A 15004-nucleotide genomic window follows, 5' to 3' on the forward strand; every position below is an offset into this window, starting at 1 on the left:
TCATATCCAAAACACTCCTTCTGATGCTTCCTCGTTCAATGGGTATCCAAAACGAAAAATGTACCACTTAGAATTTGAGAAATTCAAAGTTAGAAAGGATCCTTGACACTTGCCAGTTCAGTCCAACTATTTTAAAGGTATGGAAACCAGCTCTAAGAGATAAGTGGTGACAAAGCTAGTTAATGGTGAACAGATAATTAAACTAGGCATAGTTCAATGTTCTTTATGCTTCCATACTTTACATCTCTGTTTCTTTTGAAAGTTCCTTCTGTATACATAAGCAAACATAATGGAACCAGAACATTTCCATTCTTTCAGATTTATCTTGCTGCTCTGTTGGCAATAAAACATCTGGCACATGATATATATGGGACACTTAAAAAATTATAAATTTCTGCAGAAAAGAGTTCACATTGATAAGGCAGGCTGACCTCCTGTCTCAATCTGCTGTCCCATTGGGACAACCTGAAATATAAAAAACAGGTTAATTATAATATTTTCACTAAATTTTACCTGAATATCAACCATTTGCAAGTAGTTGTATTCCGTAGTCTTGATAATACTTTACTTCTTGGAATTTCACATGTAAGCCTTTGTTTGACTTTCTACATCCCTGTTTACTAGGCTTTCTATGAAATAAAAGCTACCAAAAGAGAAACATGGGAAAATATATATATATAATATATATATATATATATATAAGTGCTCTGGAAACAGAAATTAGTTTGATTTTTGGCTCCATTTACCAGCTAAATGACTTTGGATAAGATTATTGAACTTTTTTAGTATCAAATTACTGATCTAGAAAAGTGAAGGGAAAGGTATATCTATAAAACATTTTTTTGTTAGATTGAGAGTTAACATGATACCAGGCACACTAAGGCAGACTAAAGACTTTGTATGTATTATCTCATTTAATCATCCCAATAGCCCTGTGAAAAAAAGGGATCTATTCCCTATTTGTAGGTGAGGATTCCAAGACTCAGCAAGATTAATAGACCCAAGGTCACACAACTAAGACAGGACAGAACTGGAAATACCTGGGCTGTTGCACATGAAGTTTACATTCATAACCTCTGTGCCTCCTTGAAGGGCTATTATGGAGAAACAATGAAATAGAGTCTGTGTACTGAGCATCCCGCACAGCCTCATACATCAGAGGTACTCAATAAATGTTGCTCATTTCTCTTCTGTTTCCCAACACTGACTAAATAAATTACCTTGGCCAATGTACTAACCTTTCTAGGCCATAGCTTCTTGTTTAAATAAATTATGGTTCTCTTTTTTCTCATTACAAAAGCAATACATGGCTATTAAAGATCATTTGGACCAATATATATATATATCTTACCACCTAAAGATAATCACCATTAATATGCAAATATATGTATTTATACTATGTATTTTTCTATATATGATAAGAATACATAATCTGGCCAGGTGCAGTGACTCACACCTATAATCCCAGCACTTTAGGAGGCCAAGGCTGGTGGATCACTTGAGGTCAGGAGTTCAAGACCAGCCTGACCAACTTGGTGAAACACCGTCTATACTGAAAATACAAAAATTAGCTGGGCATGACGGCGGGTGCCTGTAATCCCATCTACTGGGGAGACTGAGGCAGGAGAATCACTTGAATCCAGGAGGTGGAGGTTGCAGTGAGCTGAGATAGCGCCATTGCACTGTAGCCTGGGCAAAAAGAGGGAAACTCCATCTCAAAAAAAAAAAAAAAAAAAAAAAAAAAAGATCTTTTTGGAGAGCAAAACTGAAATCCTGCTATCCTGCTATGTAATCAACTATTTAAATAATGTTGTTTGGAAACATTTTATCTCACAATATTCTTCTAAGACATGATGTTTTGTGGTTGTATCACATTTGTGGTAATAATAATAATAACAATAAATTAGCTCAGATGTATTGTGTGTTAGTATTGCACTGAGATGTTTCACAGTTAACTTATTCAATTCTTACAACCCTATGACATAGGTGCCTTTATTATCTACATTTTACAGACAAAGAAACTGAGGCAGTCACTTAACCAGGTAACCCAGCTATTAAGTGGCAGAGCCAGGATTGGAACTCAGGCACCTGAGCACCACAGCCCATGCTCTGGAAGGGATATACCATGTTGTTTTTTATTAATCCATCCTCATTAGAAATCTGGATTGGTTCTCATTTTTTATACTATTACTAATAGTGTTAGGTATGAGCTGGGAGGAGAAAACAACAATAGTTTAATAAGTATGCTGATGCAAACTTTTGTTAACATCTACAATTTTATCATACATCCCTAGAGTTTAAATTCCTGAAATAATATCCATTCACATTGTTAATGGTTTTGGCAAATAATGTCAAATTGCTCCCCCAAAAAATATCATACCAATTTATTCTTACAGAAAATCTTCATCAAATAGCTTTTTTTTCTCTGCCTTACCAACATTGACGGTTCATTTTTTTAAACTTTGTCAGTTTGATAGGATAAAATGGTACCTTTCTACTGTTTTAAATTTCAAAACTAGAAATTGTAAAGAACTTCTTTCCATATATTAATTAGTCATTGTTATTTCTTCCTAGGGTAAATTTGTGTATGTGCCTTCTGTCCAGTTTTCTACTAGCATGTTTTCTTAGTGTTTTAAGTTTATATATTAAAGATATTAATCTTTTGTTCATCATCATATATGTTGCCATTTTTTTTCCAGCTTTGTTTTTTGCATTTCAATCTGTGTAGAGTTTTTTTTAATGTATGGAACTGAAAAAACCAGCAAGTAAACAGACTACTAGTATAATCATGGGTAATAAGTGTTATGACAGCAGCATACCTCAGACCTCTGGGCACAAGTGGCCTTGACTGGTTGATATCTGTGCTGAGTTCCAGAAGCAAGCAGAAGTTAGCCAGGCAACGAAGGGAGAAGGGCCTTCCAGGCAGAGCAGCAGCATTTTATAGAGCACTTTGAATGCCAGGTAGCAGAATTTGATCTTTGTTCTACGTATGGGAAGACCTTTTTAAAATCACAGAGGCAATCTAATCATCTTAACATTTTCCTGTGGTAGTAGAATACAAAGTGGTTTAGAGAAAGGAAAAACAGGAGAGTGAAAACCAGGCCATACATTATAGGGATGACCAAGAGAGAAGTACCATAGGCCTTAACTAAGGAGGAGACAGGATAAATGGAAAGGGAAAATTAGATATGAAACATATTATGGACGCAGAATCAATCAAAGTAAACCACTCAGTAGATATGAGATGAAGAAGACAATAAAGAAGGAGATGTTAACCTGTAAATTTAATATGTGGTCTGTATAAGAATTTTGTTGTTTAACTTGATTCATTTATTCTGAAATTCATGTGGGAAAAATTAATATGTTTACAATAATTGATACTACTTTGAAAAGGAATAACATTAGTGTCACACTAATATAGGAATAGGCAATAAAATGTAATAGAATCCCAAAATAGGCTTCTCAATAAGTACGTGGAAACATTTGGAGAATGACAGAGTTTTTATTTGGATGGTATTGGGAAAATTGACTTTCATATGGGATAAAAAGTAAGATTCGTTCTCTACTTCACCACAGAGACAAACAAAAATTCCATTAAAGCTAATGATTGCATAAGTTAGAGTAACGCTTAGTTATTATACAAATCTCCAAATTCTAGTAACTAAATAAAATAGAAGTTTACTTCTTACCTCTGTAATAGTTCAATAAAGGTGTTCTTTGTTTGGGGTTGTCGTATATGGTAAAGACTCTGTTCTAGGCAGTCATTCAGGAACCCAGGCTGACAAAGGCACTGCCATCTTCAGCGCATGGCTGCTAAGGGCATTCTTAGTACCAAACTGCAACTGACATAGAAAAAGAGAAAGTGATAAGCCATATGTGCTTGCCCTCAACTGGGAAGTGGCATACATCATTTCCATTCATCTTCACTAACTAAAATTAGTTACCTCACCTCACCCAGAAGCAAGGGGTCCTGGGAAATGAGACCTCTGAATGGGCAGCCACTTCTCAGAGATAATGCTGTACCTTAGAAGGGAAGCACATATCTGTGGTAGACAGCTAGCTACCTTCACCACAAACACTATTCTGAATAGTAAACATAAATTCATTAACTAAGCATATGTGTGCCAAAATCAAATGTAGGAGAATATTTTTATAATCTTGGTTGGACAAAATCATTCTAGATAACTTAACTTCTGTGACTTAAAAATGACATGAAATCCAGGAGTCTAAAACAGGAGGGGGATGGTTTTGTTTTGCTTACTGTGTTTGCAAAGATTGAAGACTTATTATATCCCAGGTAATACATGAACATGCTTGGAGCCATGTCTGTCACATAGTGAACAGTAAACATTAGCTTTTACTAGTACTATTTTTATCATTATTAGCATTCCTTGTTATCAGCAAGGAGAGAGAGAAATAAGTGTTTCCATACATTGTTAGTGAGAATTGGTACCATCATTTTGAAGGCATCTTGATGTCAATCACAAATCAAAATATCCCAACAATTCAGTCTCAAGAAATTTAGCCTTAAATTCCTTATCCTAAAAATAAATGTACAGGACTATATATTTCAGCATCATTTTAATAGCAAAACAAAAAGTAACCTAAAAATTCATTAATAAGTGTCTTAGTCTATTTGTGTTATAATAAAGGAATACACAAAGCTGGGTATTCATAAAGAATGTAGGTTTATGTGGCTCACAGTTCTGCAGGCTGTACAAAAAGCATGGTGCCTGCATCTGCTTCTAGTGAGAATCTCAGGCTGTCTCCACTCATGGCAGAAGGTGAAGTGGGGCCAGCATGTGCTGAGATCACATGTCGAGAGATGAAGTGCCATTTTCTTTTTAACAACACATAAGTGCCATTTTCTTCTTAACAACCAATTCTTAAGAGAACTAGTAGAGCCAGAACTCAGTCATTACTTCAAGGACAGTACCAAGCCATTCATGAGCAATCCTGTCCCATGACCCAAACACTTCCCATCAGGCCTCACCTCTAACACTGGGGATCACGTTTCAACATGACATTTGGAGGGTCAAATATCCAAACTATAGCATAGGTAATTGGTTAATTAAATAAATTAGTGTCCTACCTTATACATATTTGTATTGTTTTGATATTTTACTTTATAACTTTAAAATGTATATTTTATTAAAATTATTCAAAATTTAGCTTATAGTGAGGCCACTAAAATAATTCAAAGAACTGGAACAAAAAAAAAATGTGGGAGAGGGGGATATAAACATTAAGAACATTGTATTTGTTGCACTTCTGATTATCCCAGAGAGAACGAGATGAAGTGACTTTAAAGGAAAGAGGTAAATTTATGTTAGTTATTAGGGAAAACTTTCTGAGACTCTAGAACAACTTAATTTACAAAAATTTTAAAAGCCTGAAGTCTCCAGACAGTTTCTAGAAGTCAAGATCTACCCTCTTTGTGGCTTACTTACCTCAAGAGAATTTATCTGTCCCTGTAACTGCTAGTTTGAAAGTGTTCAACCATGCTTTGTTTGACCCAGATGATTTAGTTCTTTTCTTTGTGTTTTACATTGAGCCATGTTACACTTTCTAATACATACATTATATAGTATAATTGTAGCAACAAAACACAGTCCATCATGTTCAGATGTACAATTGGCCTTGCTTTAACCCAATCCTTGAGTTCACAATATGGAAGCTTTGAATGTGAATAATGAAGACTTTTTTGGTATTTCAGTGACTAACACCTTTTAGACAGGGTCCATGGTGATCAATTCATATTGATTTTGCTGACTAAATAATACTTGAGCAAAGTTCCAGTGGCATCTAAAAATAAGCTCTTTCACAGTCCTTATGTGTCTTAAATATCATTATAGTATTTATTTTGTTCAAATCTTTGCAGTCACCTCAAATTTCAAGAATTCATGTGTAAATCATTCTAAGTGATTCAGTAAATTTGTGAACCTACTTCCTAATACCTTGTAAACCTATATTTCACATATCTACTGGGCTGCTTATAATCAATAGCTCTTTCTTCACTACTTCCCAACTTGTTCTAATTTGTTTCCTTTGGGAGAGGTAGATTTTAAGAGTTCCGGATTACATGTTTGTTTTTTTTTTTCATGCGACTTAGAGCTCCTCCTTGTTTATTCGCAGTTCTATTTCTTTCTCTAGCCCCATTTTCTCTTGAAGCAGCCATAAAAGTGCCATCTGTTTTTCAGCATCATTTTATTTCTGCTTTCTCCTCCCTGCACTTTTCTCTTCTCTGAATGCTTTATGCGATAACAATTTATTCCTGATTTATTATCCACCTGCTTTCATAGCCTCCCCCTTTCTGTTCCTCCTCCACCCCATCCCACATTGGATGGAGTGGTATACCGTAATTCTTAAGGACATAGCTTTGGAGTCAAGTAAGGGCTAGCTCAATCACTTACACATGTTGGGCCTTAGGGACTTGACCACTATGAGCCTTAATTTCTTCATTTATAAGAAAGAGAAGGTTATAATACCATCTACTACATAGGGTGGCTTGAAGAGTTAAACAAAATAATATACATCAGGGTTTCTCAGCCTTGGCACTATTGACATTTGGGGCTGAGTCATTCTTTGTTCTGGAGGCTGTCCTGGGCATTGAAGGATGGTTAGCAGCAACCCTGGTCTCTACCACTAGATTCTCATAGCAACCCCCTTCCCAGCTATGACAATGCAAAATGTCTCTAGACATTGCTAAATGTCCCAGGAAGGCAAAATTTTCCCCATTTGGAATCATTGCAAGATATAAAACATTTAGCACAGTGCCTGGTACATAGTAGGCACTTGATCAATAATTGTGAGGGATGGATGGTCAGAAGAATGATTGAATATTCATTTTTAATACAAGTGTCTAATGTAATTCTTGACAGTCAATTAACTACTTAATGCATAAATGGATAAACAAATGAACCTGAAGCCAGTGAGCTTCAAGGGCTGTCCATAGTTTCTACCTTATACTAAAATGTGTTATCTTCACTAACAACAAGCTTCCTATGTTTCAAAAAATATTTTAGACAATTAACTAACTGCACAACTTAAGCTACTCCCCCAATTTAATATATATGCATATACTTTAAATAATAGGGAGATTTTAAAATAAACTCTAATGGATGATAGTTATAACAATTACGTTGCAGTAGAATTCCATGCTGAAAATTGAAGTGATCCTTTGATTAACTTGAGTATTTTAGGCTGATATCTCAGTGAATAAGCCATTGATGTGGTAAGAGAACAAAGCTCAGGCAACTTTTAAGTGTTTTTTAATCTAATTTATCTTATATAAATATTTATTGAGTGCCTACTATATTTCAGGCACTGTTCTAGGTACTTAGGATACATTCGTGAACAAAACAATGATCCAACGCTGTGGAACCTCCATTCTATGAAATAGTGGATCACAAAAATAATAAATATGTAAATAGAAATAAAAATAAAGATTACTTATAACTTGTAAAATACTAGCCTAGGAAATATTCTAAGTGGTACTGACAGCAAAATTCCGGTGGATGACTGTAACCCAACCAGAAACATTTTTGTGACTGCACTCACTCTTTGCCATTTGGTTGCTTTTCTATGATTTCAGTTTACTGAACTCTAACTTTCTCGTCTGATCCAAATTACAATGAGGGTATTAAATCAAATCTGTGGTTACCTTTGCATATTTTGGAACTTCAAACATTTAGATTGTGATTCACCGTGTGCACAATTTTTTCAATTGTCTCAAATCAACAATCTTTCTCTTACTTTTCTAGGTTTTCTCTAATGAACTAGCTTTATGGCATACTTTTTGGATAACTTTATGGATAATTAATCTCTAAAGGTAGTCTAATAAACTGTTAGCTGTAGTCTAATAAACTGATAGCTGAGTTTTTTAAAAAATGAATACAATATATGCTTTTTCTGCCTCACTTTTTTCATATGTAAAATGGGATCTGTGGGATACTTAACACATAAAGTCATTATAAGGATTAAACAAGGTAATGTTGATTAAAAAAAAAACCTTAGAACTAAAGAAAATGCCAAGCACATAGTAAGTTTTAAGTGTAGTATTTTCTGCACTTCTACTAGCCATGTACTTATTTCTAGTATTTCCAATATTTTAACACAGTAAATGAGGCAGTATATCTTTTTCTTTTCTTTCTACACTTGGGAGAAAGCAGAATTACAATGAAATAAAAGCAAAATGTATATCCAGTAGGGCCATATAAGTAATGTCTCTTTGTAAACCACTAGTCTCAGGAGTAAATCCGTCCACATGATGAAAACCAAGAGATGTGTTTGCACATAACTCTTTTTATAAAGTTTTTTTAATTGCAAAGACATAGTCCTTATAAACTTCCAATGTGTGGAAATCAATAATTTAGAAAGTGAAAAGCCCCTTTATGCATATATTCATTCCAACTCACTACCTTTAGAGATAATTAATAGTAATAATCAGTGTATAGTCTCACTTTTTTTTTTCTTTGAGATGCAGTCTTGCTCTATCACTAGGCTGGAGTGCAGTGGCACAATCTTGACTCACTACAACCTCCGCCTCCCGGGTTCAAGGGATTCTCATGCCTCAGCCTTCCAAGTAGCTGGGATTACAGGCACGTGTCACCACACCCAGCTAATTTTTGTATTTTTAGTAGAGACAGGGTTTCATCATGATGGCCAGGATGGTCTCGATATCCTGACCTCGTGATCCGCCCACCTCGGCCTCCTCGTGATCCGCCCACCTGCTGGGATTACAGGTGTGAGCCACTGCGCCCAGCCTAGTCTCAAATTTTTTTCCTAATCATACTAATACATATTTCTATTAAAATAAAATCACATTGTACATACTGTTTTGCAACTGACCTTTATTCACTTAAAATATGTCTTTAGTGTCAGTGTCAACACATTTAGTTTCTTCTTGTTTCCAACAGCTGCCAAGAGTGGTAACTCTCTTTGGCTCTCTGGGTACTTACCCACAAAAGCACATACATTTAGATCTGATGGGAAAAGTCCTTCAGAGCAGGCACCGGTGGCTTACACCTGTAATCTCAACTCTTTGGGAGGCCAAGGCTGGCAGATGATGTGAGCTCAGGAGTTTGAGACCAGCCTGGGCAACATGGCAAAACCCCATCTCTACAAAAAATACAAAAATTAGCCAGGTGTGTTGGTGCATGCCTGTACTCCTAGCTCCTTGGGAGACTGAGGTGGGACACAGAGGTCGCAGTGAACGGAGCTCATTCCCCTCCACTCCAGCCTGGGTGACAGAGTGAGATCCTGTCAAAGGATAGGAAGAAGAAAGGAAGGAGGGAGGGAGGAAAGGAAGAAGGAAGGAAGGAAGGAAGGAAGGAAGGAGGAAGGAAGGAAGGAAGGAGGAAGGAAGGAAGGAAGGAGGAAGGAGGGAAGAAAAGAAAAGAAAAGAAAAAAAGAAAAGAAAAAAAGAAAAGAAAAGAAAAGAAAAAGCCCTTCAGCTGAAAGTTGCACTGCCAATTCTTTCTCTCAAAGCACTGACCCAAAAAGGGGCACCAACAGAGAGGCTCAGAAGATCTTCTCAGTCCACACCAGGAGATCAGACCTTTCTCAGTGCAGGGAGAAGGATGAGCTGAATGAGGAATACTCACTCATACGGCAGTTAATCCAGAGGGTGACAGAAACATTACAAATGTGACACCCTTGAAATGGAACTCCTCTTTGGAGTGTGGAAGCCCAGTCATACACAACCCACTTGGAGCAGGAAGGAAATTGTATTTGAGGATGTTAAAGTCAAGCTAAATTTTATTAAAATTGCCTCAGGAGGCCATTCATCGCCACTTCACTTATCCCACTTCAAAGCCTACTTCCCATCACTCAGATATTTACTTGTGGAGTGATTAAGTTCTCTTTTGTCTTTTCTATGCTTTCATTAGATGCTCTTTTTCTCTTTTTTGCTTACAAAAAGGTAGATTTTTTCAGTCAAATGTCAATATGTCAAACATCAAGTATTCATTCCCTTGCAATACACAGTGTTTATACTTACATACCCTATTATAACAAATGTAATATTATTTAATTTTGCAGCAAACTTACACATAATTGGCGAACCAGGTCTAAAGAATACTCTATACAAGAAGCATAGCATATTTAGCTTAGTTGAGGCCTTTGTTAAACAATATGCAAAGTTGCAGGTGCCACATTAGGGAATTTTGGGGAAAAGGAAATGCAAACTTATTTAGCAGGAAAACAAGAGAAATGATTATATCTCATGGCACTTTTATGGCTGGACACATTTAGATGCCTCTGTCACACCACCCAGAAGCTGTGGTGTTGGGGGCTGAGGCAGGAGCTCCTTTTGCCACAGGAAAAAGGATGAAACCAGAGACATTGTGAAAGGTTGCCCCAAAGTCTTAACGTTCCCTGAAACCTTAGGTTTTTTGAACCCATTGTCCAATCTGTTGAAGGTTAAATAACACGTTGTTGAAAATTGCATAGGTAAAGCACAGAATGGCCAAAGGGTCAGAACTACAGCAACAGGTAGGTCCCATTCTCTGCCTTTTCACTCTGCAGCTGGGGATCAAGATCTGTTTATTTGTGCCTTAAATAGGTCAAAGTGAACTTTTTGAAAATATTGTTTTGGTAAATAAAAATTCCTGGTCGTGCTAATTATGGCTGTTTTGACCTGTTTCTTTCAGATACCATTGTTCTTATCGCTTCAATAGCAGTTGTTTCTGCAAAAACTCAGGGTAATATTTTTGCCACGTCTGCACTCAGAAGTCTCCGTTTCCTACAGATCCTCCGCATGGTGCGCATGGACCGAAGGGGAGGCACTTGGAAATTACTGGGTTCGGTGGTTTACGCTCACAGCAAGGTAAGATTTGCTCTCTGAGTTTAAAAAACAATTTTTGAAACTTTTTCATTGATCGCTATAATATTTAATAAACCTATCACAAGCAAACTTAGTCATTGCAAAAATTGGTTAAAACAATTTTGGGACATGATGTGCAATGGATTATTTAAGAGCCATCATAAACATCCAAGAAGTAGTAAAGTGAATAGAATCATCATAGAATTATTTTTTCCTTTTTCAAAGATTTCCCACCTCTAAAAATCTTTCATTCCTTTTATACCTAGGAATTAATCACAGCTTGGTACATAGGATTTTTGGTTCTTATTTTTTCATCTTTCCTTGTCTATCTGGTGGAAAAGGATGCCAATAAAGAATTTTCTACATATGCAGATGCTCTCTGGTGGGGCACAGTAAGTATACAAATATGTTTTTATTTATTGCATGTTGTGAAATGTTTTTTTTTAATACAATGTAATGGTTCCTATGGATGGTCTCAATAAAAATATCCACTTGCAGAACAGAGTTATATGGAAAATACATAGTACTTATTATTGTCTAAAGGCTTTCCACATCTTTCTGGGCCAACTAAGTTATCTTGTAAACCATCATTAATATTTCTTGAGTGCTAGATTGTTGCCAAAATTAAAAATACATAAAATATATAAATATATATCATTTTTTAAATGGTGATTTAAAACATTGATAGTTTATCTGTTTTAACTTTGTGGAGCACAAATTTAAATTATCAATTGTTGCATTGATTTTCCACTCTTTAAAAGTTTATCCAGGGTTAAAAAATGAATGAAAGCTGTGAATAAAATGACAGCACAAAGAAATGAAAAAGAAGACTGGTAACCATCTGTGAGATCAGAGATTATAGTCACCTAATTTCAAAACTTTCCTCTTAAAACCTACTTTTTCTTTAAATTGTTATTAAAGAATAATTTTCCAAATAAATAAAGTAAAATCATGATTCTCACAAAGATAGAAAATGAACACATGCTAAACATTCATTTAACTCATTTTTAAAATTTAAGTCATTATTAATGAAGAAACCAGTAAGATGTTAAAACCAGTTCAAAGCGCTATCCAAAGAACAGAAACATTTAAAGATCAGGAATACTGAAATCAATGTGCAAATAGAGGCAAAACTGGCTCCTTCCGCAATATGGGAGGGAAGTCAGTTCAACCTCCACTAGGCAGAATTTATTTACATGTCCATAGGCAATAATTATTTCGCATTGCTACCAGTTATCAACAACTTACAGACTTGTAAAATAGCTCAAAGACTATGAAAAGAGCAGAGCCCCGTAAAATCAGAATCCAAAAACCTGGAAGGGTGTACTCTGAACAACGCATAGTTTTCCACTGAAGCAAAAATTTTCCCTGCATTGTAAAGACTTTATAAAACAGTCATTGGAACTTGTGCCCTAATAAGAATGTCACAGGATATAGGAGTGACATAAAAAGAAATGTAATTTATACATTTCTTTTTATTTTATACATTTATTTTTATTTTATTCCTTTAATGTATTCCAAAGAGGAGTTATATGAAAATAATTATAGCCAAGCATGGTGGCTCACGCCTGTAATCCAAGCACTTTGGGAGGCCAAGGTGGGCCAATTGCTTGAGCTCAGGTGTTTGAGACCAGCCTGGGCAACATGCCAAGACCCCATCTCTACATAAAATACAAAAATTAGCCAGGTGTGGTGGCACGCTCCTGTAGTCCCAGCTACTTGGGAGGATGAGGTGAGAGGATCATTTGAACCTGGGAGGTAGATTATAAATGCTTGTCTAACGAATGTCCATATCATTTTGGTCCAAAAAAACCCTTAAGTTCTCTTTTAAACCACCTTTAGTATTTCTTGAGTTCTAGATTGTTGCCAAAATAAAAATATATCATTTTCTTAAGCTGTGATTTAAACAATGATAAGCTTTTTGTTTGTTTAGTGAAGCACAGATTTAAGTTACCAATTCTTGCATTGTTCCACTACTCATCAAAAGCTCATCAGCAAGACCCAGAACACTTGTCAGAGATGAGGACAATTTGTCAGGGCTGTATTAAGCAGAACTTGTTGTATTTGTTGATTGCACAGCAGCAACAAAATGAATAAAAATCAGAAATACATTCACCTAAAGATTGGAATTTTTTTCTTAGGTTATCTGAGTAAATGTCTACAAGATTATGCCATTGGTTTCAAAGGATTCTGTTGGTTTAATAATGTGGTTTCCGGCTGCTCTTCACTATTCACAAGCAATAATGGGCATTTTGAAAGAAGAGTGGAAACTTGAAAGAGAGCAGTCATCTGACATTCTTAAAATACTTTTTATATGTAGAGAGCAAATGAAAATCTATGACTCATGATGGGATAAACTGTAAACTGAGAAAACAGGAGGCTTTTCTTGCCAGTAAGGGGAAGACAGTTTATCATCCCAGCCTTCAAAGCAATGGTTTGAATTCAAGTTTAATTTTGCTTCTCTTGGATAATTCTAATATATTTAACTTACTGAGGCACCCAGGTGCCCCTTTTCCCATTGAGATGCAGTTGTTGGTGAGTTTCGCCTGGCAGCTTATTATCCTTCTTTTTATTAGTCTTCCTTTTCTCCTTATTACGAAAAAGAATTGCTGTATTGTGTGTTAAACAGTGTGTGGGAAACTCTTAACATACCTCTCAGTTAGTCACCAGTTTGTTTCTTTTGCCAGAAAAACCCACACAGCAGGTTTTCAAAGGTCATTTCTGTGACTTTCGGGGGAAGAAACATTTTCATTGATTTCCCTTTCAGTTGTGCTAATTTGACTGACATTTAACCCGTACTTAACAGGTTTCTGAATGGCCTAATTATGTTTCTATTTTTTTAAAAAATCTAGTCTTGAATATGAGAGTAAAAATCTTATAAGATGTCAAACTTTGAAGAATTTTTTAAGGCCTTATTGGTCCATAGCAGGTTTGTTGATATTAATGGACTCATTAATGAAATTGTCTGAAACCTAAAAAGACAGAAAAAGCAAACAAACAAGAGAGCTCATTGTTTCTATTCATTTTAAGAAGAACATATTCTAGATTCCTAGTGGGAAATAAAATAAATTTAGACTCCTATACCTTTTATTTATACATTAATCAAGACCTTCGTTTTGATTAATTTGGTTTGAAAATTATGGTTGGGTATTTCTTAGTTAAAATTGCCCATGTTGCACTTAATGGAAACCTTAATAACTATGGAAGTATCCAGAATAAATAAGGAAATGACAGCATCCTAAGTGAGAGTATTTCTAAATGTTACACTGCAATGAAAAAAGGAAATCCCCTATATTAAAAGAGCCCACAGTATCAACAATAAGTATCAAAATATAGATTTTGTTCTACAGATACTCTGTGCCAGTGAATTTTCAATACTCACTATGGAACTGCTTCTGTTAAGATAGTGAGATCTGCCGGGCGCGGTGGCTCAAGCCTGTAATCCCAGCACTTTGGGAGGCCGAGACGGGCGGATCACGAGGTCAGGAGATCGAGACCATCCTGGTTAACATGGTGAAACCCCGTCTCTACTAAAAATACAAAAAACTAGCCGGGCGACGTGGCGGGCGCCTGTAGTCCCAGCTACTCGGGAGGCTGAGGCAGGAGAATGGCGTGAACCCGGAGGCGGAGCTTGCAGTGAGCTGAGATCCGGCCACTGCACTCCAGCCTGGGCGGCAGAGCGAGACTCCCTCTCAAAAAAAAAAAAAAAAAAAAAAAGATAGTGAGATCTGTCCCCTAGATCAGCTTTTGGAGGGCTATCATGGTGGGATCAGTGCTGCTCCAAGCCAGCCAGTAACAATTCAAAGAACTGTGATCCCTGAAAGCAGTTTCATATTAGTGAAACTAGCTCATTGAGTAAGTGAAATAGATATAAAAGACCTGGTACCAAGAACATAGCAAGTGCCCAATCAAATATTATAACTGCTGTTTGTGTAGACATCGTTGCTGTGGAAGTTAAATGAAAGCACCTTTAATACAAAAGGAAGAAAAAAAGAGCTATGTGTTTTGATGCAGACCCACAGTTTGAACACAGAAGAGGCTTGGGAATTGGAGGTTGTGATGAAAAGATATCCTGGGTTCTGACGTGGCAACTAAAGTTGCATTGATGGCAGAAAATGGAAAAGGGAAGTAGCTCCAGTAGCTGAGGCACTGGGAGCTACTGGAAAAGGGATCTTCTGA

General features: G+C 36.2%; 1 protein-coding gene across 2 annotated transcripts in view; it reads left to right on the plus strand.

Moving 5' to 3' along the window:
* Nucleotides 1-15004, plus strand: part of KCNQ5 (potassium voltage-gated channel subfamily Q member 5) — a 591803-nt gene that overhangs the window by 452861 nt on the left and 123938 nt on the right. For both annotated transcript variants that reach the window (XM_033217657.1, XM_033217658.1), the window contains exons 4-5: nt 10653-10828; nt 11092-11217. In XM_033217657.1, the coding sequence (XP_033073548.1) occupies nt 10653-10828; nt 11092-11217 (302 nt within the window). The remainder of the gene's footprint in view (nt 1-10652; nt 10829-11091; nt 11218-15004) is intronic.

Source organism: Trachypithecus francoisi, unplaced genomic scaffold, assembly GCF_009764315.1.
Source record: "Trachypithecus francoisi isolate TF-2019V2 unplaced genomic scaffold, Tfra_2.0 Lachesis_group10, whole genome shotgun sequence".
In the NCBI taxonomy this organism is placed as follows: Eukaryota; Metazoa; Chordata; class Mammalia; order Primates; family Cercopithecidae; genus Trachypithecus; species Trachypithecus francoisi.